The sequence below is a fragment of the Ailuropoda melanoleuca genome, chromosome 2, assembly GCF_002007445.2.
Source record: "Ailuropoda melanoleuca isolate Jingjing chromosome 2, ASM200744v2, whole genome shotgun sequence".
In the NCBI taxonomy this organism is placed as follows: Eukaryota; Metazoa; Chordata; class Mammalia; order Carnivora; family Ursidae; genus Ailuropoda; species Ailuropoda melanoleuca.
Genome location: NC_048219.1, coordinates 14472793 through 14496880, shown reverse-complemented (window position 1 = coordinate 14496880; position 24088 = coordinate 14472793). Strand labels below are relative to the sequence as shown.

The 24088-nt window shown below is 55.4% G+C and overlaps 1 protein-coding gene across 1 annotated transcript in view; it reads left to right on the top strand.

Moving 5' to 3' along the window:
- Positions 1-23446, top strand: part of GRIK3 (glutamate ionotropic receptor kainate type subunit 3) — a 217464-nt gene extending 194018 nt beyond the window's left edge. The window contains exons 12-16 of the mRNA XM_034649429.1: positions 145-263; positions 2685-2902; positions 14058-14280; positions 14793-15043; positions 17846-23446. Coding sequence (XP_034505320.1) covers positions 145-263; positions 2685-2902; positions 14058-14280; positions 14793-15043; positions 17846-18040 — 1006 coding nt within the window. The 3' untranslated portion in view covers positions 18041-23446. The remainder of the gene's footprint in view (positions 1-144; positions 264-2684; positions 2903-14057; positions 14281-14792; positions 15044-17845) is intronic.
- Positions 23447-24088: the final 642 nt, after the last annotated feature.

Here is a 24088-nt window from a genome sequence, read left to right as displayed (position 1 = left end):
CCTGCCTCCCCAGCAGAACACTAAGTAAATCGGTGCTAACGTGGCACATCGATGTCTGCTAAGCAGGCAGCCCGCCGTGGCATGGGCCCCCTTCCCTCCCGACTCTCTGCAGCCCGCCCCACCGCTCCCCTCTCCCTGCTGCAGGTTCAGCCCTTACGAGTGGTACGATGCTCATCCCTGCAACCCTGGCTCCGAGGTGGTAGAGAACAACTTCACTCTGCTCAACAGCTTCTGGTTCGGGATGGGGTCCTTGATGCAGCAAGGTAGGTGCCCTCTCTCCCCGGGGCTCTCCTCTCCAGGGGTGAGGGGGCCTCCTGTCTGGCGTCAGCAAAGCCCACGCAGCCTCCAGGGCAGCCTCAGACCTGCTGAGCTGCCAGCAGGTTGGAGACCCCTGGAGACTTGGGGGTGTACGCTTGTCCCAGGTCCCCGTCCTCCACCCGTCCTGTGGCCGGACTGGCTTGGGGTCTGAGGCTAAAGCCATACCCCTTGTGACATGCCGGGCTCAGCCCTAACCTCTCCTCCTCCAGTTGCAGCGGACATCCAGCATCCTGCTTGCTGGGGCCAACCCCAATGATGGCCCCATCACCTTAGACTCTGGCTGGGTCCAGTTGAGCAGAGGATGGGGGAGACTGGAGGCAGGGAGACTGGGTGGGAGGCCAGTGCAGAAATGAGAGGATGAGACTTGAACCGGGATTGTGGCCATGGGGGTAGAGGACAGAGATGGACTCCGAGAACTTCAGGATGTAGCAGGGACAGGATTCGAGGACCACCTGGCCATGGGGAGCCTGGGAGTGAGGTGGGGATATCAGCCTGAGTGCATCAGGGATGGTATGCACAGAAGGACAGCATTTTCTGACATCCTCTAGAGGGAGGGCTGGTGTATTGCCCCAGACCCTGGCCTGGTGGCCTACTCTTCGGCCAGCTCTGCAGCTGCTCAAATGTCTCAGAGAGCAAAGCACCTGCGCTGGCTGCAGAAACACCATGGGCTGAAGGGCAGGTGCCAGGAGAGGAGCCCCGCTCCCCGAGGAAACCCCCCCCAAGCCTTTCTGGGCAGGAGCCACGAGCTCATTGTTTCTGCCTGTCGCATCACAGGTCCAGAGCCTCTTAACTCCAGGAATGGGATAGGAGGATGGGGGTCGAACCAAAGTCTCTGTCTATATTAGGATCCCACTAAGGGACAGTGGGTGACAAGAGGGCAAGGAGGGGAAGGAGATCCAAGGGGCCAAGAATTCCCTGTCCCTCACTCACCTGCATGTGTTCTCAAGGCCCAGGCCAAACCCTGGCCCTCAGTAGACATCCGTCAGCAAAGGCCAAATGAACGCTATTATCCCAGTGTGTCCCGAGTGACCACTACATGCCAAGCCCTGGGCTGGGTGCTGGAATGAAGGAAGAGGAGAGAGAAATCTGCCCCCAACTCCCCAGCTCGAGCGATCTCCCAGCCATGACAGAGGCCAGCCCAGGGGCCTGGGAAACAGTCCCGCCGAGCCTGGCCCAGTCCACCAGACCAACAAGTCCTTGTCTTCTTGGGGGGGAAGCTCTATCCCTAATCCAACCTGGGGGTGGAGGGAGCAGGTGGGTGAGGCTGCGTGTGGCGGGGTGGGGAGGGGAGCCTGGGGAGCCTCAGTGGTCCCCAGAGCTGGGAAGTGACAGGCGGCTTTGCACGAGAAAGTCTCTTCCTGTCCCCGCTATTGATGAGTGTCCTGAAGCCTCACCTTGCTTCTTTGTCCATTATCCTTTCTTGGTGACAGTTGGGAAAGATCTGGCAGCCCCCCAGCGCAGTAATCGCTTCTCCTTGCCCTCCCCCTGGCTGCTATTCAAATCCCCGGCCCCTGATGTATTCCCCTTCGAGGTTTTGATTAGGAGGGAGAAAAATAGTTATGTATTTGAAAAACTCTCCTTTGAGTGATTTCATGGAGGAAAAAAAAATCATCCATATCAAAGCAGACACTTTTCAGATGGCAGGTCCAAATATTCTGGAAAGTTCAGGAGTCACTTGCTATTTAAATCTCTTGAAAGCCGCCTAGTTAATTACTTCAGTTAGAAGGTTTCATCTGAATTGTGCTCCACACCCAAGGTCGGGTAGGAAGAGTGATCTATTTCGGCAACGAGCTTCAAAAATGTTGATTTTTCTCCTCCTGCAAAGCACCAGCAGACAATCTGTGTTTGTACCGCCCGTATTTGCAACATACTTTCTGCAGTTACACCGCCGCAGCCTCACGGTATTCGGGGGAGGCTGGGACAGAGGAAGGATGAGTCTCCGGGCTTTGCCAGGTCCGGAGAGGGAAAGCGTCTGGCACAATCACAGAGTGGGGAGCGGGAGTCAGTGCAGAGCCCCGGGGTTTCTACTCCCAGGTGTTCCAAACCAGAGACGACAGGGGCTGACGAGCCCGAGAAACGTGCCCATGCTAGAGCAGTGGTTCTGAAATTTGAGGCTGCATCGGAACCACCCGGAGGGCTTCCCAGCCCCAGATTGCTGGGCCCACCCCTCCGTAGGGCCAGGGAAGGGGCCTGAGCGTGTGCATCGCTGACATGCTCCCAGAGGTTGCCGCTGCCGCTGCTGGTCCAGGGGGTCACGGAGAACCTCTACGGAGCTGATAGGAGATTATTGGTGGGGTCTGTGAGGCAGAGGGGGCTGAGCAGCCCTAGACCGTGTCCGGGACCGCCTGCCTTCTCCATCCTCCCAGGGTCTGAGCTCGTGCCCAGGGCCCTGTCCACGCGCATCATCGGCGGTATCTGGTGGTTCTTCACCCTCATCATCATCTCCTCCTACACGGCCAACCTGGCTGCCTTTCTCACCGTGGAGCGCATGGAGTCGCCCATCGACTCCGCTGACGACCTGGCCAAGCAAACCAGAATCGAGTACGGGGCTGTCAAGGACGGGGCCACCATGACCTTCTTCAAGGTGAGACGCTGTCCCTCTCTTGCAGTGCCACGAGCTGACCCTCCCACCCCCTTCGCTGTCCGCCCCTAACTTCACAGCATCAGTGGGCCAGGAATGCCCAGGGCTCAGGCCATCCCTTCCTGTTTGAGACCAGTTGGCTTTGGGGAGCTTTGATGAGGTTATGGCCTCCTGAGTCGGTCCCGGCACAGATCCTACACATCTTTATACCTGGGACAACAGGGTCAATGTGCCGTTTTCTTCAATCCTCAGAGAAGGACAGGGGGAAGGATGAGGCTGGAAAAGGGGGAAGGAGAAGCGTGGCCCAGACACACAAACAGGTGTGGGGGCCGGTGGGCTCCCTGGCCTTGGCTTAAGGTCTCCGTGGCGTCCATGTCTCAAGAGCCTGGCCTGCCCTTGGCTGTGACCTCTCCACCACTGAGAGGGCAGCAGGGGGCACATCCTTCAAGGAAGGGAGGAGGTTCAGACTTGAAAAAGCGTTCATGAACATTTCTTCGCTCGTTACACTCTTGGACTGCGGGGGTCCGGATCAAGCCCCCGTCACCTGCTCGGGTTACTGTTCTGATAGGGATCTGACCAGGGCTTTCCTGCTCCTCCTGCTTTGGACGGTGGTGTTCCCCAAGGTTTTTCACCAACTAGGGTAGCTGGGTTTAGGAGACTGACGGACCCTGAGAACCGGTAAATGTCCTTCTGGAAATGAAAGTAAAAATCACAAGACCTACCACCACCAAGAGTTCACAGCTGGTCAGACTAATGGCTTGGCCTCACTGAATCTTCGTGACCAATCCTGTGAAATGGGCACTGCAATTATTTCCACTTACACATGTAGCAACCAAGGCTCGGAGTGATGAAGGCAGTTGTCCAAGAACTCACAGCTGAAGGGCCCAGGTCTGCCTTCCTCCAAAAGCCCAGGTGCTAGGCCATGGTTCTCAGACTCGAGTGTGCACCCCAATCACCTGGGAGGCTGGGGAGAACCCAGATTCCTGGGCCCCACCCTGTTTTATTTTTATTTTTTTTTTAATATTTTTATTTATTTATTCGACAAAGATAGAGACAGCCAGCGAGAGAGGGAACACAAGCAGGGGGAGTGGGAGAGGAAGAAGCAGGCTCATAGCAGAAGAGCCTGATGTGGGGCTCGATCCCATAACGCCGGGATCACGCCCTGAGCCAAAGGCAGACGCTTAACCGCTTTGCCACCCAGGCGCCCCGCCCCACCCTCTGGGTTTAGTAGGTCTGGGGCAGGGCCAAGAATGTGCGTTTCTAGTGAGTTCCCAGGTGCTGCTGCTGCTACTGGTCCAGGGGCCACACTGAGAACCTCTGTTCTCATGGTTTCTCCCAAATGGTCAGGATTTGGAAACTCAGGGGGCCGTGGGTCCCTTCCTCCATTTATTTATTTATTAGTCACTTGGAAACCTGGGCCCTGGTTCCACATCCCCCAGCTCTGGGCTCCCTCCAGGCTGAGGCGGAGGAGGGATGGCCTGAGCCTCCAGCCGGGCCTGAGGGAGGAGAGGGGACAGAAGGAGAGAATTGGGAGGGAAAGCCTCTCCCTCTTGTGCATCAGAGCCCCGCCAGCACTCTCCNCCGTGGGTCCCTTCCTCCATTTATTTATTTATTAGTCACTTGGAAACCTGGGCCCTGGTTCCACATCCCCCAGCTCTGGGCTCCCTCCAGGCTGAGGCGGAGGAGGGATGGCCTGAGCCTCCAGCCGGGCCTGAGGGAGGAGAGGGGACAGAAGGAGAGAACTGGGAGGGAAAGCCTCTCCCTCTTGTGCATCAGAGCCCCACCAGCACTCTCTCCTCCCCTGGCCTCCCTGTGACCTTCCTTGAGGGTGGAAACAGACGTTTAGCGAAGAGGAGAGAGAGAGGAAAGGGGCTCCGCTCCTGTGACATTGCTGCTGCCACCAAGAAGTGGCCCATGTGGCCTTCCTGAGCGGTCACTGTTGTGCATTTGGGGTGGATCAAAGCATTGTCACAGGCACGGTAGAACTCTCCAGCACCCTGGCTGTGTGTTCGTGAGTGTGAGCAGTACATGAGTATGTGTTCGCCTGTGTGTGTGCTGCAGTACGCAAGCCACGGAAACGTGCATTTCGGTGTGCCCGTGGACACACGGGCGCCCGTGTACCAAGTCTGCAGGTGTATGTGTGTCTTGGTGCTTGGACACGAGTATTTGCAAAAATCTGTAGTTGCTGGCAAGGCGTGTGCGTGCATCTCCGTGCTCTGGGCATGTGGATGTGTGCCTGTGAGTGTGTACAGGTTGTATGTCTCTGGGCATGGAGATTATATGTGTGTCTATCTGCCTGAATGTGCCTGTGGGTGTATCCAGACAGGTGAGCGTGGGGGGATGGGCATCCCTGGGTGTCGTAGCCCCTGCATCTATATGTGTAATAGCTTGTGTGTGTGTGTGTGTGTGTGTGTGTGTGATGGCCCCTGCGTGCATGTGTCTGCATGTGCGTGTAATGGTGCATGCATGCGTGTGTGTGTGTGTGTGTGTATGTGTGCTGGTGCAAGCGTGCCTGCTCGTGCCTGTCCCCAGGCTGCGGCCCAGCCCTTTGACTGTGCCAGAGCATCTCTCATGCATTACACATGAGCCCATCTCGAAGCAGGGCTCCCGATCAAAGGGAAGCGGCATAAATAAGCCTGATGCAGGCTCGTTGCCGCAGATCGCATGCCCTTGCCTCCCTCCACGCTAAGATGCTCAGATTGGCTTCCAAGAGCCTAGTTCCAGCTCCCCACCGAGCCACTGTCCTCAGCATCAAGCAGCACCTCCGCCAGCCTGCTCCGCCCTCACGCACCTTCCCTGCAAACAGTGCAGCGAGGAGAGCAGAGGAGGGACCCAGATGCTGTCACCTAGCTGGGATGCTGGGGCACCAGGGCCCATGCTCACAAGGGCTCCTGGCCAGAAACAGCCACTCCGCATCGCCTTGCAGAACTGACCCTGCTTTCCTGCTCTCCTGACTACCAGTTAATTTCCCTGGACGCCTGGCTGCATTGTCTCCTGCTTGAATTCAGTGATGCTCTTTGAGCCCAGGCTCCCTTTCACTGACAGCAGCAATGGGACCACTTTGCAGGCAGAGAGGAGCTGGAATGGGGGGATATGAACCCCACCTCAGATCATGAGTCAGAAGCACAGCACCCACCCAGAAGCTTCCCGGACAAGCTTCCTTCCTCCGCACCCTACCAGTGCCCCCCACCCTCCATTGCTGGACTTCCCAGTCACACCTCCTCCTTACCACCCCCCTGCCCCGTGAGGGGGTAGCCGCCTCATTATCACTTTCAAGTTAGAGCTGGAAGGAAACCTGAGTTTCACCTGGAAAAACAGAGAGGGTGGGTGGTTTGCCCATGAGCACACAGCAGATCAGTGCTGGAAGCACGATGCAAGGTCACGTAATTCTGTGTGCACACGCAGCACCCTGCCCCACGCTCATGCCAGGGTCTCCCAGAGGGCTAGTCCTCCCCGCTGCCTGTAAGGGGATGTGGCACTAGGGTAGAACAGGGATCAGCTTCCGGTGTAGAGACATTGGCAAGGTCGGCAGTAGTAGTAACATTTGTCGAGCACTTACTCAGTGCCGGCCACGTTCGGGCACTTGACCCGCATTCATGCATGTCGCCCTCACAGCAACCCCGGGCTGTAGAGACCATTATTATCATTCGTCTCCATCTGACCCCCCAGGAAGGTAGGCTCCAAAGTGACCCAAGTTCACACGGACTCACTTATGAACAACAGCTAGTGAAATGCAGAGCTGGGATTTGAACACTGGTGATCTGACACTGGTGTCCACGCTTTCTGTCCCTGTGTGCCTGCGGCTTCTGGAAGGAGCCAGCCACGGTCTGGGAGTCGGTGGGGGAAGAACCAGGCCACAGCCAGTAGCCTCGGCCCGAGCGGTCCTGCTGCATCAGGCGTAGCTGCTGGCAGGATACACGTCGAGTGGCCGCCTTCGCTGAATGAAGGGATGGAATAAAGGGGTGGCAGGAGCCAACTGGAGCGGATGCAGGAGACATGCTAAGGACAGGTGGCGCCCCGAGCATCCTGGAGGGCGGGGCAGGGAACTTCATTTCTGTGGTTAGTGGGTGTTCCTGGTTAGGCTGCAGCCCCTCGGGCAGAGCCCCTTGGCTGAGAGGAGAACTCAAGGGAGAGAACCCACTCCTGTCCAGAGGTGGCAGCAGGAAGCAGGATGTCAGGCTCTGGGCGGCGGGGGTGGGGGGCGCCAGAACCCACGCACCCACCCCACAGCCTGGGAGACGCACAGCTCCAGGCGCCCCGGTGTCCCAAAGGAAATTTCATTTGGAGTGTTGTCGGGGAGCAGCAGACATCACAAACAGCGTCTCCCGTGCTGTCCTCCCTCCGTCTGGGAAGATAAAAATTAATTAGGAGATGAAAAAGGAAGTCTTTGAAAGCACTGTTTGGCTGTAAAAATATGTAGGCAAAATGTAAAGTAGAACATTGGGGAAGCGTGTTCATTGGGCAGCTTTGAAGGGAGAGGCTGCTGGAAGACGGCTTCTCCAAGGATTTCGCCCTCTTCAGTGTTGCATTTGGGGGGGGGGCATCATGGCGGGAGGGACTGTGAGTGAGGGACCACCGCTCAGGGAAGAGACCGGAACTAGGGCCCAAGAATCCCAGGCTCCCCGGGGCTCCAGCATCGTCAAGCCCCCCACCCCCTTGCACAGCCTTGTCCGGCCCTAGCCGCAGAGCCTGGAAAGTGCCTGGAGAGACGTTCCGGTCCAACGCCCCATCCTCCAGCTGCTCAGGAGACACTTCCCTGAGCTGGAAGGCTCACCCCATCTCAGTTCCAGTTTCTCCTGACCCATCTGATGGCCGGTCTAGACTCAGAGCCCTGCCTTCAAGCAGAAGCAGGGCCCCCAAGATGCAGGGGCCGGACACGATTCAGTCCCATGCAGCCTGGCGCGGCCAGGTCCCACCAGTCTTGAAAGTCAGACAGACCCGGACTTGAGTCTTGGGTATGGGTGACCTGGGGTAAGTCCCTTTATTTCTCCGAGCCTCAATTTGTTCACCTGGATGCCACAGACATGGATTCCCACCACGCGGCAGTGAGCGAGAGGATGCCGTGCGCTAGTGGACGTACGGTGGTTAGCGCAGCGCATGGCACACGAGCGCTCAAGTCAGACGCCCCTCCAGCTGGCAGACCCAGAAGATTCGGAAGCAGGCTGGACCCTTTTCTCCTTTTGCCCTATAGTCCCCGAAGGACTTAGCTAGAGCACTTTGGAGAGAGAGAAGCCAGTAGACACCTGGAGAATCTCCCTTCCTCCAAGTCCTTCCAATGGGGGACCGTGGGCTCTGTGAAGGACCTCGATGCCTCCCACTGGATGGCCGTCTGCCTCTGCACAGAGCTGAGAGTTTGGGAGGAGCCCCGAGATCCTCAGAATGAAAGAGACCAAGGGAGGGCAGGCAGAGGAACAGGGACAGGTGCACGGCTGGACCAGTGGTGAGGGGAAGTGACCGAACCCTCGAGTGACCGAAGACCTCTCTGTGCCTTTCTGTGGAATGGGTCTGATAATAGTACCCACCTCGCAGAGTTCTTGAGACAAGGAAGTGGGATAATTCACGTAAACAGCTTAACAGAGTAACAGCTTAGCGCCTGACACGGAGCACACATTATAAGAAGTGTTAGCCGCTCTCATTGTTTGTTGTTGAAAGTGGTGCTACCCAGGCCCGCTCAGCCCCCAGACACGGTTTTGGGGACCAGACATTGCTTACATTTTCTTACATGAGTTGCCAGCATTTTAAAATTGAGAGATTTTTGCATTTAAAAAATTCACATTTCCAGCTTCTTGAAAATGTGAAGGATCTGGCATCACGGAGCTGCTCTCCTGCTGAGCAACAGTTGTGGGAGCCAAGAGGCAACAGCTTTCCCAGTCTCTCAGAATTCCACTCAGCGTTCTCTCTTTCCGTATTTACAGTGCCCGCCCCGGCCCCTGACAGCACTAGGGTTTTCTACCCCAGGCATTGTGTCATTTAATTTCTGTAGAAACTCAGCACCATAGAAATGATTATCCCCAGTTTCCAAATGAGAAAACAGAGAGAAATAACGATGCCAGCCACTAGTCCAGCACTTCCTAGGGACCGAGCTCTGTGCTCAGCTAACTCCCATTTTACAGATGTGGAAAATGAGGCTCAGAGATGTGACGTCACTGTCCTGTGGCCGCAGAAGGAGCTGGCCTTTGAACCCAGGTTGGCGTGACACCAGAGTCCCAAGCAGCAGAGCTGACCCCTCCGGCTACCTCCACCCCCAGCCTGCAGCCCTCACCTCCAGGCTCCCCTGAAGGAGCCAGCCTGCAGCCCCTCCCCAGCCCTGCACACACGCACATAAGCCTCAGGGGGCATATGCCAACAGCAGCTGGACTGGAGGGTCAGCGAGTCTGTCCTGGCAACATGGGCTGCAATGGCACGCAGAGGCAGCCGGCTCAGGGAGGCTGCCTGGTCCCCACAGAAATAATCCCAGAGACATGATTAACTGCTCGAGTATGTGGATCTGATAAGGCCGAAGCCTCCACACCCAGGGATAAGCAAGCCAATTAATTTGAGGAAAGGTCTCCTTTCCACCATGGAAAATGCCCAAGGTCTCGCATGGAATCACATTGCCACTGCCTCTCTGCACACGTTCCCCGGGATTCAGCTCCCTTTGAAATTGTTACATATTTATATATATACCTATATACATTTTTCTTGTACAGAAATGTTAAATTCTCAAGATTAAGTATCTTCAGTTGGGGAAAATCAATTTACTTCTTTGAGGAGGCTGGAATTGAAAGTCGTGAGCCTGAAACTTACTTTCTTGCCAATTTTACTGATAAAAAAAGCCTCTCCGTCCTGGCACATAGCCCTGTATTGGCTGCTCCAAGCAATTCCATTAATTGATTTGGGTGACTGGCCCTGAAGCAATGCTTATTAAGGTTGCCACGGGAGCCGGGACAGGCAGGATGACCTAGGAGCCAAGGATCTGTGGGACTCCGTTCCCCAGGGTGGTGATCATAGCTCAGACCAGTGACAGGAACTCAGGCCTCTGGTGACCAGGCCCAGGAGATGGGAGAGGGAACCGAGACTCCGGGAGGGGCCCTGGCTCTATCCCTCCCTGCCTCAGACCAGCTCTGCTAGAGGGGAGCTTTTTGGGGATGTGTCTTGGCATCACAACATCACTGGAAGACGGGAGGGAACTTAAAGGGAAGCAGAGACCATGAGTGGATGTGGTTGAGCATGGGAGCCCCAAGATACAGAACAAGCCCAGTTGGTGGCCATTCTAGGGATACGGATTTCAGAGCTACCTGCCTGAAGTTGGTGGAGATATGAATTTGTTGACACTGGAGCTGGGAGAGCAGAACCACTTGAAATCAGCATCACAGCCAGCTTCACGCTCTTCTCCCAACTGGCCCGAGCTCTCTGGGGTCCTTCCATCTCCCTCATTGCATTCCTTTACCTGCTGGCTTTTATATGTCTTCCTCAAAGCCTTCAGCCTCAACAGCCCCCCGACCCCCAAAAGAAATTTCTGTCTCCATTTGTGGTGGAGTGTTAGTGGAAAGAACATATGTTTCAATGTCGGAACTCTGTTTCTGCTCGACATGCCTGTGTAAAGGAGGAATGGGGTGTTGGGGGAGGATACAGGGAGGAGTTTGCAGAAAGAAGAGGAGTTCACATCCTTTTCTGAGACAGAAGAAGTGGGGCAGGGTTTCCTGAGTGGTTCATTGTCAAGTTACTTTTGCCAGTGTTTGAGATTTACTTGTGGATGACTGGCTTCATGGGAGAGGGAGTGGGTAAGGTGGGTGAGGTGGACAAGTGGATGGATGGTTGGGTGATGGATAGATGGGTAGGAGAACAGATAGATGAGTGGTTGAATACATAGATGAGTGGATGGATAAATAAATAAAAGGCTAGGTGGATCGTTGTATAGTTGAATCAGTTAGTACATAGGTAGTATATGGGTGAGAACATGAACATGATGGATGAGAGGATAGGTGGGTGGGTGGGTGGATGGATGGATAAACAAGTGAAAGGCTAGGTGGACAGTTGAGTGGTTAGTTGAATGAATTAGTGTGTAAGTAATATGTGGGTGAGAACATGAACATAATGAATAAAAAGGTGGATGGGTGGATGGATGGATGGATGGATGGATGGATGGATGGAAGGATATTTGCTTGGATAGAGGCAGGAGCAGGATAGAAGCTTGGATAGAAGCTTCCTACCACAGTGAATCTGGGCAGCAGCAGTCACAGAGTGAGAAAGGTCCTGAGGGATAAAAGGAGCCAGAGAAGGAGAGTCTGGATGGATGCGTAGGTGGGTGGATGGATGGATGGATGGATAAATAGGTAAAAGGTTAAGTGGATAGTTGAGTAGTTAGGTGAATGAATTAATGTGTAGGTAATATGTGGGTGAGAACATGAACATGATGAATGAGGGGATGGCTGGCTGGCTGGCTGGCTGGATGGATGGATGGATGAATTAGGAGGTGTAAGGGGAGCCCTGATGGTATCATCAATCGCCGGTTCCCATTGGAGAATTTAGAAGGCAGGAGAGACTGGGATGGAAAAGAGCTGTGGTGCTGGAGCCCCTAATGGGGCAACAGTACTGAGTTATAGTGACCACGAGGGCCGAGTCCCTGGCACCAGCGAGGATTGGACTTGGATGACCTGATTAGAGGAATCATTGGAATTGATTATCTGAAAAAACAATTATTTTTAGGGCACAGAAGTAGCCTGTGCGTGTACGTGGGTAAGAGTAGTTACCTCTCACTGCACAGGGAATTACCTGAAACTTAGGGTCTTCAAGCAACAGCAGTATAAGCTCACTGGGGCAGGAAGGAGCACAGCGTAGCTGGGTCTCTGTACAGGGTCTGGGACGGGGGGCAGTCAAGGTATTGGCTAAGGCTGGAGTCATTTCAAGGCTCTGCTTCCAAGCTCGCTCATGTGGCTGTTGGTGGCATTCAGTTCCTCCTGCGTGGTTGGACTGAGGGCTTCAGTTCTCTGGTCACTGTTGGCCGGAGGCTGCCCTCTCTGTTCCTGGCCACGTGGGCCTCTCCACGGGGCAACTCACGGCATGACAGCCGGCTGCCATCAGAGCAGCCAGTGAGAAGAGCCAGAGAGAGTCTGAACAAGAGTGTCAGTCTCCTGTAATCTAATCTCAAAAGTGACATCCGATCCCCCCTGGGGGGCAGTTCAGAACAAGTCGCCAGTCCAGCCCACATGCAAGGGAAGGGGATTGCACAGGGGTATGAGCACCCAGAGACAGGGATCGTTGGAACAGGAGGGAAGCTTGGATAGAAGCTGCCTACCACAGTGACTCTGGTCGGGAACAGGCACAGAGTGAGAAAGGCCCTGAGGGGTCAAAGGAGCCAGAGAAGGAGCGTGTGGACATCAGAAATTATCTAGAAAATGTGTGAGGCGTCAGAAAAGCCGGAAATCAGAAGTGTTTTTAAGGGCAAGCATAGCTAGTAGGAGAGTGTATCTGGGGCCAGAGGAGGAGCTGAGGGGGAAGAAGAGCTGGCAAGAGGTCATAGCTGGTGAGCAGGGGTTTGAAAAGAGCTGAAGAGGCAAGAGTAACGGGTGGTGGAGTAGTTGCACACGGGCCTGGCAGAAAGGAGCTGGCTGAGGACAGGCACGAGCTGGAAGTGCGTGAGCCCTTCCAGGCCTTCGGCTTCGGCTTCGAGGCAGATAAACTTGCAGGTGGTACGGTAGCTGCTTGTCTGTGGAGGTGCCCCCAGGCCCAGAGGAGGCGTGACTGGCCCTTGATGCATTCTGGGTTCTGATAAAACTCCAAGTGGGGTCTTGCCTGTCGCTTCAGGGCTCCCTGCTCCCCCAGGCATGCTTGGGTCTCCAGGAGCCAGTTTTGGAGAGGACAACCCTTGCCAGAGCTGGGAAGCCCCCGGAGAACAGTAGATACACTTTCCTCCCAGCCACTGCCCCCGTCGCCCGGACTGCTGGTAGAGCAACTTCTTCCCCGTCCCCTCCCCATCCCCCAGTCCTGTGCCAGCCTGTGCAAGCACACCCATGCTGTCACACACACCGGAGCTGGGCCGGGTGCCAGTCAGACAGGCTGACATCACAGACAGGCCCAGCTAGACTTGGAAGCAGCCGGGTACAGTGGGGCCTGCAGAGCCACCGGTTCCCCTGGGATCCGTGGGGCAGGGCCATGCCCTGCTGGGAGCAGGTAGCTGACCGGCCACCATTTCCCGAGAAACCTCATGAATGCCATGCACCCCGGTCTGCCCAGTCCCCTCAGGCAGCAGGGGACGTTCAACCTCGGCCCCCTCTCCTGGCCCAGCGCCTTCTCCGAGCCTCCCCAGCCAGGCAGGACGAGCCCCGCAGCCCACCCACCAGGCCTCGTCTTAGGGATGCTAGTTCCGCTCAGACAGCAGCGTCCAGCCCGGGATGCTATGGGGACAATCACAGTAAGGAGATAAGGGGTCTGCCGACCACGTGCTCTGACAGCCCCCCACTCCTCGCCCCCCTCCTTAGTGGAGTCCAATAGACAGAAACCCTCGTCTTCCCGCGGAACACAGTGCACAGGGGGGCCCTCTTTCGTTGAAGTGGGAGTGGGGGCCCAGAACCCACCAAGCTTTGCCCTCATCGGCATCCACCTCTCCCTCTCGACGCTCAGAGTCTTCTGTGAGGCAGTGCAGCGAAGTGGTTGGGAACATGGGCTCTAGAGCCAGATGGCTGGGGTCGGGAGCCTAACTTTGCTACATAGTGTCCGAGTAACCTCGGACAAGGGACCTAGCCATGGCTCCAGTTTCTATAAAATGGAGCTAAGGGAGGTACCCAACTCCTATGATTGTTGAAAAATCAATGAGTTAATGCAGATAAAGCTTTTAGAACAGGGCGGGCACATGGAAACCTTTAATAAATGTTAGAGAAAGAAAATGTATTTTTTTAAAAAAATCAGTCTGAAAACCACCGTGCCAAGGCAAAGAGCCAGGGGTTTCTAGGTAGGGGGCCCTGAGTCTGAATCCTGGCTTCATCCCTTACCACCTGTGTGTTTTGGGACCTCTCCTGCCAGGGGCTCAGTTTCCCCAGCTGAGCAAGGGGTGGCCTTCCCTCCCTCGGAGGGTTATAAACAGAGTTCAGGGACCAGAGGCCTGTTAAGTGGGGTGCGGGGTGCTTGGCCCCTGTGTGCTCAGTAACTGTGCATCACCCCTCCCCCCATCGTGGCCCAGAAATCCAAGATCTCCACCTTTGAGAAGATGTGGGCCTTCATGAGTAGCAAGCCGTCGGCGCTGGTGAAGAACAACGAGGAGGGTATCCAGAGGACCCTGACGGCAGACTATGCTCTGCTCATGGAGTCCACGACCATCGAGTACGTCACCCAGAGGAACTGCAACCTCACCCAGATCGGGGGCCTCATCGACTCCAAGGGCTACGGCATTGGCACGCCCATGGGTGAGCAAGAGGCGGCGGGCGGGCAGGGGGATTGGGGGACAGAGGATGGTCGGGGCCCCCATAGCCACTCGTGCACACCGTCTCCTGCTCCCTCTCCCAGCTCATCCCATTGAGCCTCAAAAGGTGACATCTCTTCAACCCAGAGACAGAGGAGTAAAGTCACAACCTGGCGAGGTCAGCCTGGGCCTAAGCAGAGGAGAATTGGGGCCAACGCAGAGGTGGGGGGTCGGTTCAGAGGTCATGCCTGCTCTCTCTGACCTCACCGTTGTCGATGCGGCCCCGATACATGGGACCTTCCAGGGGCCAATGGAGACGGGGACTCCTCGGCAAGACTCCCCACCCCAAATCGGGACCTTGCTCCCACCCACACGCCATAGAAAGATTCAAAGAGGGGCCTTTAGGAGCTTATGGAGGGGCTAGTGGTGGTGGCGGGCGCTGACCAGGGTGCTGGCAGGGGCACACGCGCAGGGACTGAATGCCCCTGCCAGCCGGACCCCCGCTCCCCCACTCAGGCTCCCCGTACCGGGACAAGATCACCATCGCCATCCTGCAGCTGCAGGAGGAGGACAAGCTGCACATCATGAAGGAGAAGTGGTGGAGGGGCAGCGGGTGTCCCGAGGAGGAGAACAAAGAGGCCAGTGCCCTGGGTATTCAGAAGATCGGGGGCATCTTCATCGTCCTGGCCGCCGGGCTGGTCCTCTCCGTGCTGGTGGCTGTGGGCGAGTTTGTGTACAAGCTCCGCAAAACGGCAGAGCGAGAGCAGGTAAGCCTCAAGAATGGGGCCGCGGGAGGGAGAGGGTTGGGGAGCACGGGGTGTGAGCCGGGTTCACACCTCCCAGGCACGCGTGGTGTCTCAGCCCACCCTGCCTCCACCCCAGTCGGAGGCCTGCCGGTCCCACCTCTGCTCTGACTCTGAGCACACATTCCTACCACTGTGGCTCCGGGCCAGGTCAAGCCCCCTCCTCTCCAGCTGGACCGTGCAACGGCCTTCACTCTGGCCTCCCTGCCTCGTCTCCCCCATCCGCTCTCCAAACACAGCCAGCTCCCTGTTTAACACTTCATTCACACCATGTCATTCCCCTGCAGAAAACCCTCCAGGGTGATAATTGTTGAAGCTGGGTGATGGTTACATGGGGCTTCATTATACTGCTCTCTCTACTTCTGCATAGAGTTGGAAATTTCCATAATCAAAAGTTTAAAACAGAAAGGAATGTTAAGAGGTCTGGCCCAAGCATCCAGACGGTAGAACTCTGCTCAACCCATCTGATTAATTCAAGTGTGGTTGAGCAGTGTTTCTGGGTCCTGGTAGCAAATTAGAATCACAGGGAGAGAGTTTTTTAAGTGCTAATGCCCTGGCCTCGCTCCCAGAGACTGTTTTAATTGGTCTGCGGCAGAGCCTGGCATTGGTATCTTAAGAAAGTGTACTTACAGGGTGGTTTAAACGTGCACATGAGGGCGCCCGGGTGGCTCAGTCGGTTAAGCATCCGCCTTCGGCTCAGGTCATGATCCTGAGGTCCTGTGATCAAGCCCCGCATCAGGCTCCCTGCTCAGCGGGGAGCCTGCTTCTCCCTCTCCCTCTGCCTGCCGCTGCCCTTGCTTGTGCACTCTCTCTCTGTCAAATGAATAAATAAAATATTTTTTGAAAATAAAAATTTTTTAAAAATCAATGTGCATGTGAGTTGAGGGCCTCTGGGCTGGAGGGAGGCACCTCTCACGAAGTTCAAAGGGACACAGGGCCAATGTGGAAGGAGACTGCACGTATGTCCTCCGTGGAGGGGACCGTTCAAAACAGGCACTTTTTACATCCATCAGAAATGAAATGGGGTCCTTCATAATCGGTAAGCCAGAGTCAGCAAAGTGGAAGGGGAAAGATCATTCTTGGTGTCACAGTTCTCATGGGCATGACGAAAGGGACATGCTCCAGTCTTGCTGGGAGCAGTCCATGCCTACATTTCTGGAAAGCAGCTTTGCAGTGTGGACAGTCTTAAAAGTGGCCATACATTTTGACAGTGAATTTCTACCTTTAGAAATGCACCCAGTGGAAGTGGCTAAGGATAGATGCAGTTTCATTTGCAAGGATATTCACTGAAGTGTTCATTAACACAGGAAATTGGAGGGGAACCCCCCTCGATGTCCAATAATAAAGAAGGGCTAAAAAAAATTACAATACGTTAAAAAGGAACAACTACATTCTTTAGGAATTCCCATTACGATTGGAGGGATCTCCACGATCCACCAAAAAGCGTAGGAGATCTGGTCCTGGCCCACTTATCTGACTTTCTCCTTCCCACGCTCCCCTTCCTCACTCTCCTCCACACACGCTGGCCTCGTCTTTAGTCCTTAATGCACCAAACGCATTTCAGCCCCAGGCCTTTTGCACATGCTGTTCTGTGCCCCCGCAATGCTCTTCCTCCCCAAGCACCATATTATCGGCATGTTGTGGTCATTCAGGTTTCAGCTGAAATGCTGTCTCTCAAGTAGCCTTCCCCACCTGCCCCCACACACGATGCCCCTCTATCTCATTCCATTGCTTTATTCTCTTAACAGTTACCATGCTCTGAAGTGATTTATTTGTTCGCATGTTTATTTCCTGTCTCTATCACATCCTAGACCATAAGCTCCCTGAAGGCTGAGACCTATCTGCCTTTTTCACGTCTGTATGCCTGGCACATAGTAGGACCTCAGTAAATATTTTCAGAATGAATAACAGCAGGTGAAGAGGGATGTCATTCTATGTTCGGTGCACAGACAAGGGGAATCTCAGAGGGAAAGCAGATAAGAGGCAGAGCCAGAATTGAGAACTCCCCGGCCCCGCACAGCCTGTGCACGGCTGCCTGGGTGCTCCGGCACCGGCCTCACTGCGTAAATGGAGCCATCCACAGCCTCCACTGCCTTCCAGACAAGCCACAGGACAGCCTCTGGCCATGGGTCTCCTAGGAGCCCCTGCTGTCAGATACCTACAGGCAAAGCTGTACTTTTGCTGTCCTTCCAATATACTTATAGGGACCCAAGCCAGAAGCCACTGCCACCCAGCTGCCCTGCAGGGACCGGCCTCCCACTTGCACACCTTGAGAAGCATGCCAGACTGTCCCATGTGGGAGCGTGGTGATTCTGTCCTTAGTGGAAAGCCCTTCCGGGGGAAAGGTTACCCATACATTCGTCAGGTGTTTCTTAAGCCTGACTCTGGGCCAGGCCTAGTGCTGGGAGCTGGACTAACAGGGATGAAACTGGCTGGTTCCTGCCCTCAGAATCTAATGGAGAAAAGTAAGACAGGTCAGCTCCTCAAACTTTAATGTGCATGCCCACTGGAACCTCAGTTTGCTCATCTGTGAAATGGGGGTAGGACGATCCCACCTGCTCTTCTATCTTAGTCTCGCAACGAGAACGTAACACACTGTAGGCTGCCTCACGAACTGGTCATCCTGAGTGGGCTGAGGGTGGGTGGCCTAAAGGTGAGAGAGAGATGGGCAGCCTTGGCGCAGCCTTGGGAGCAAGGGGAGGAGCTGGCTGGGGTTGCAAGGCCGTGCCTCACCCATGTGCCCCTTGCCCTCCTGCCCCACCCCAGCGTTCCTTCTGCAGCACCGTAGCCGACGAGATCCGTTTCTCCCTTACCTGCCAGCGTCGGGTCAAGCACAAGCCTCAGCCTCCCATGATGGTCAAGACTGACGCGGTCATCAACATGCACACATTCAACGACCGCCGGCTTCCGGGCAAGGACAGCATGGCCTGCAGCACATCGTTGGCCCCCGTGTTCCCCTAGGCACAGGGGGGATGGGGACCGAAGGCCTGGGGGCAGGGCAGAGGAAAGCAAGGAGACTGGAAGGCACCTCTCCTGGGCCCATGCTGGGCTTGGGGGCCAGAGCTGCTCCCTGCCTGCTGGGCCAGGAGCCCTCTGCCCTTACCTCCCAGGAAACCAGCAGGCCCTTGGGCCAGCTGCTTGGGCCTCACTCGCCTCTCGTTTCTCCTGTGGGTTTCTAAAGCTGCCAGCCGAGACAGCCAAGGCCAAAGGAAGCACATTCCTCTCAACTCACCTGCCCCTCAACTCTCCTCGACAGTCAGAAGTTTCTACCATGGCCCTGCAGAGGCCAAAGAAAATGGGAAACAGCTCGTATATTGCCTCTCCTTCCCGCATGGGCCCAGGCTTCCTGGGTCATGACCGTGAGATCAGAGACACAAACCTCGGGCACCTTAAGGATTGTAATGTGGCTGCCAATGGGAGCTGAAGATGGGGGATGGCCACCCCGCATGTCTTGGGCAGAAGGAAGACTCCATCCCTTAGGAGCTGCTCACGTAGTCCTGGTCTCTTGGAGTTGGCACCATGTATGGCAGACCCCATCTTGGCAAAGTTGAAGGCAGAGAGCCCCGTAGAAGAAAAGAGTTTGGAGTATGGGAGAGAGGAGAATGCACAAAGGCCGCCATCTTGAATTCTTACTGACGATGTCCTATTGGCTCCCATTCCTCAAGGAGGTCTCCAGGAGTATAAAATGGGGGAGTGGTCAGAGCAGATTTTCTAGTTTCTGGCCAGAGGATAGAGGACCTCTTGAATCTCTCACAGAGGATGACCAGAGAGTCGGCTGATATTTGAAGCCAGAGGAACAGTGGATTTCATGGAAATCCCATAGGCCCTTGAGCCATTGGGTCTTATTTTGCTGGTTACTGAGCTGTTTGCTAAACCCTAGTGGCATTTGAGAGCTTGGGCTCTTTGCCATCCATTCATCAGCAATTCCCCATTCCTGGCTAGTTGACCTTGACCTCCTTCTGTCACCTTGGAAGGAGAAGAGAAAGTGAAAATCATCACCCCAACTCAAAAGAGGGATCCAGGTCCTACACAGGCTAACTTTGGGGCAGATGGGGAAGGCCAGAGGGGCCCTAAAGAACCCTTGGCCTCCTGGACTTGCCAGATCTAAAGAAGCTCCCCGGAAAGGAAGGCTCCAGGGTCAGGAGATCAGAGCTCGTAGAGGTCCCAAGGATGGGGAAGAAAAGCTGCCTCCTGGAGAATTAACCAAAGACCCCACCTAGAGACACAGGCCATCTAGGCCCCAATCTCTTGTCCAGAGCAGCTTGGACCTAGTGGGGTTTGGGGGTACAGCAAGGAAATAGTAGCAGATGGAGTACCAGTGAGAGCCAGACCAGAAGAACTGTGGATTCCTGCTAGGTAGGATGGATGGTCTAGAAGTCTGTGACTTTACGATTCTAGAAAAAGAATGAGACATGGAAGGGTTAGGAGCAAAGTGTCCTTAAAGAGAGTACGATGGGGCCAGCAGGGTTTGCCATGGCCAAGGGTGGAGGGCAGTCTCGGAGCAGGGGAGGGAAGGCTGGGGATTCCGGATGGGGACCCAGAAGACACTATTATCCCCCTTCCACCTCTCTCCTATTTCTGCCTGGGGAGTCTGGTTAGGGAAGAGCTACGTTTAGATCTCCAGGACCTTCTCAGCTGGGGTGAAGGATAGTCTCTAGCTCCCCCAGGGACTCCCAAAGCAGGAGAGCACAGTGGGCTCATGTGATAAATACCACTTCTCCTCCAAACTGCGAGCCGCAGGACCACACCAGCTGGTTCCCACCCTCCCAGCAGCTGCAACCGGCTGTGCGCTGGGGAGGTGGGAGAAGAGAGCTAGACGCGCAGCGTCGCCAGCACAAGTGATGACAGAAGAAGCCATGCTGTCGTGAGCTTGTGTGTGGGAGTGCAAGTGCGCATACATGTGTATCTGCATGTGTGTGTGTGTGTGTGTGTGTGTGCGTGAGCTCTTGGGGCTGGGGCTGAGGGACAGATTTGGACATCAAACAGAGTCCAGGGCATGCAATAATAGAACCCTTTGGGTTCTGACGTGTGTGCGCGCACACGTGTGTGAATCTGGGATGAGGGAGACAAATCTGGACGAGCAGCAGAGCCCTATACATGTAAAAACAGGAGAAGCCATGTCTTATGGGAGTCCTGGGGAGTAGACCTATGTATAAACGCATGCACGAGTGGGTGTGCTTATGAGTGCATGTGTGTGCATGCACGCATGGGTGCACATTCATGCACCAATGGCAGAGGGTGGAAGACGGGAGAAAACCTGCAGCGTTGCCAAATGTTTAAAAGGAGAAGCCATGTCATCGAGGGGTCCCCGCGTGTGAGCATGTGTGCACCTGTGTGTGTGGGCGTGTGTTTGCAGTGGAGAGCAGGAGGGAGGACAGAACCAGACAGCTGTGCGGTACAGGGCAGTGCACGTGTGAAAGGAGCTATGTGGCACTGGAGTTTCTTGGGGAGGGCATGCTCACACATGTGTGTGCAAACTCACCCATGTGTTCCAGCTCACAGCAGGAGCAGAGATGGACCATCAGGAAGGCAGGGTATCAGGCTCTGTTTGCACTTCTGTTGTAGGGAGAGATCATTCATCACAAGGCTTTGTCGAGACAGTGTGCTTTTGTGTATGACGCTCCGTGAGCGAGTCGTATTCTTCTGAGGCTGCACACGAACACAGGCTGACAGGGGAAGAAAGAGGTGGCGTGGGTTGGGAAGATGTTTCATCAGCGGAATGAAGAATAGTGGCTATTAGGGGCACAATTCAATTAGGGAAATCCCCCAAAATGTACTAAAATGATTTTTAGATTTCTAAAGGAGGTTGGGGTGACATGCTGCCCGAACCCCCCCCCACTCAAGCCTTATGTCCATGTGTGCGGCTCCTGTTCAAACTCTGGCTGGTGTCCTTGGTTTGTCTTCGAAACCAGCCCAGTGTTCAAAGTGCAGTGGAGACTGCTTCTGCCCAGGTGGGAGCCGTGTGTCTCCCTGGGTACCAAAGGTGCCAGCTGGCACTACTACATTGGAGGGGGTAGAGGGGGGAGAAGGTGTTCGCATCGAGGTGGATCAAGAGGAACTAAAGGCGACATAAAGCGTGCCAGCAGGTGCACACCTGAGCGGCAGAGGCTGCCGCCGAAGTTCGTCATGGAAACGTCAGAGTTGGTTTTGATGGAACAGAAGATGGGACTTGCCCGACCAGGTGCTGGACTATCCTTGTCTGGCCCCACATGCCTTCCCTTAACAGAAGATTGCCCCCGCCTCCCACCCTCATCTCCCCACCGAATGCCAGTGCCTCCACTCAGCCAGCTCAGACTGGCCAAATTGAGGGGCAGTAGTGAGGAGAGCCCCCACACACATATACCCCGCCAGTCACCAAGGCCCTGAGGCTTTCGGACGATGAACCTTCCTCCTCTATCTCCCCTGGACCTGTTACTGGTCTCTCTGCTATGGACCGATACAAAAACCCTGACCGCTTGGTCACCATTCCGCTGGCCCCGCTCCACGAGGGTCTCTCAAGAGGAATCACGCCCTCGTGGCGGATGAGCTGATTCTGAATCTCTGAAGGGTTGGAGGGCCTCCGCTCACCCTCCAGCCAAGACTGCCTCAACTACAGGAGCACATCCCGGCCCCTCCCCAGTGCACTTGCAGACGGAAGTGATGGCCCAGGATGGGGGAGGGGTCCGGCGGGGTTGGATGAAGGTTCCACTTGGTGAGAGGTTACTCCCGCCCCTTACACAGGAGGGGAGCAGAAGTCTGAGCCGGGCCCCGCGCTCACGGAGAACACAGGCTCCCTCCCTGCCTCCTTTTCTGGGGGTGCGTTGTGGGCGTCTGCAAGCCGCTGCTTCATCACTCAGCAGGAAGCCGGGCCCTTCCCAAGCCATTCTCATCTACCTGCACAAACATCCGGAAATTGGCCAAACTCTGGCCCCTGTCTGGACTGGTCCTGTGTGGACAGCCATCTGGAAGGGCCTCGTGATCAGACAAAGAGCTGGGTGGACTTAACATCTGGGATGGGCCCAGCCCTGTGGACAGATGCAAGGAATGAGCCCAGTTCTGTCGGCAGGTCTTGAACAGACACATCTGGAACAGTCTCCCAGGCGGGACGGACACAGCTGGAATGGGCCTAGCTTCTTGCCACAGTAGAAGGGCCCTGCCCCTTGTCCCCATGCCAGTTTGAATCAGGCTCTCATCTTTCAGTCCTGGGTTTGCCCTGGAGTTAAAATGTCAGAGCTGAGGCCATATGTGAAGTCACAAAACTGTTTTTGGTAGAAGGTTAATGTTCTGTACAATATATATATGAATGTAAAAAGATATATATATATATGCTGTATATATATATATATGCACAGTGTAGATACGACCTGTTAGCCCATGTGTATACGCACCCCTCCCCGCACGTCTGCACACAGAGTGTACATAACCCAGCCAGTACGGGTGGGGACCAGGTGAGGGATGGGGCGACAGCAGCCAAGTCTGGAATGGAGGCCACCTGGGGCAGGGGCCCCATGGGGATGGGGAAGGCCCTGCATACATCAGAGCTCTGGACCAAACCACAGGGGCTGGCGGTTAGGCCTCACCCAGCGGGCACCTCCTTGCGAGGGGCCTTGTCTCCCTCTGAGAGTGTCTGCGGCAGGACAGCAAGCAGGGTGTGTGTCTAGGGAGTCATGACAGGCTGCCACTTGGCTCCCGAGACCTGTACTTGTCAGAGTGGCCAGGTAGGTACCAGGCTTCACCTGGAGTATCCTAAAAGGCTGGACTGTTCTAGGTGGTTCCGCCTCAGCTTCTCACCCACACACAAAGGCACAGTTCACAGTTAGGGAAAATGCTTTTTAAAGAGAACGGCCCCAAAGGCATTGTCCGCATGCCAGTGCAATGTCCCTGTGCCCTACTTACTGGCCCTGTCCCCATCACCTGCCTTCTAGAACAGATCTCCCATCACCCTGCAGCACGTCTCTATGTTACAGATCAAAACCCTGGGGCTTTGGCTATAGGCAGCAGCTGTAGTAATGCCAGCAGGCTCGTCCCACTGCAGATGACCTTCCCAGGCCCATTCGACCCAGAGGCCAGCTGTTAGCTCGTGAGCCAGAGATGTGAAGGGCGCGGTGACGCCAGGTGCGAGAGGAGAAGCCAGCAAGGCCCTCCCGCCCCAGCTCAGCCCAAGCCATCTGTCTGCGTTCCCTCCCCAGCTCCAGCTCCCCCAGCAGGGCAGTGGGCGGGGAGCACCCCCACCGGACCTGGTACCTGCCAACCCGTGGCACTGCCCCGCCCCACTCCTGTGCCTCACGATCCCAGTCCTCTAGCTAGCGGTCCTGCCCCTGTCACCAGTCAGAGCACCTCTGGAACCTGCAAGGGAGAAGACACCTGGAGTGAGCTTCCGTGTGGTCGGCAGCCTGCCTTCTGCTTGGGCCCCGTGCGTCAGGCTGGCGTGCACTTAACCTGCCTCTGGGCACCCCCGCCGCCAGAGCACATCTGAATCCAGCCCCCTGAGGAGGGGCCTGTCCTGGCTCCAGGGGCCCTCATGCCACTGTGCTCCAAACCCCCATCCCATCTCTGCCTGGGCCTCTCTTGTTGGGGACTTGGGTTCCCAGCCCCAGGGCTAAGCCCCCAGACAGTGCCATGCGAGACCCCTGGCCTGTCCCACCACCCAGACCAGAGTGCCTGGATGCCCCCCACTCCCACTCGACATGGTTCCCACACACTGGTCTCTGGGCCATTCAGGGGATGCCCTTTGTGGACATGCAGAATTTCTATGAATATAGTTTTTTGTAAACATTTTGTAACAATTTGGGTTTCATAGTAACTGTGTTACTTGCCAATCATTCTAGGCTGATGTAAATAACTTTCCAAACAAATCTGATTATTTTCCTTTTTAAGACACTGTGATATATCCAAGTGCACAGTTTGCTGTATGAAGTAATATGGTTTTAAATTTTAAATAAAGAAATGTTTCTAGAAAACAGTGCCCACTGGAGGGGTGTTTTCTGCTTCTCTTCTCTCTCCTTTGAACCAGAGGGTGCCGGGCACCTG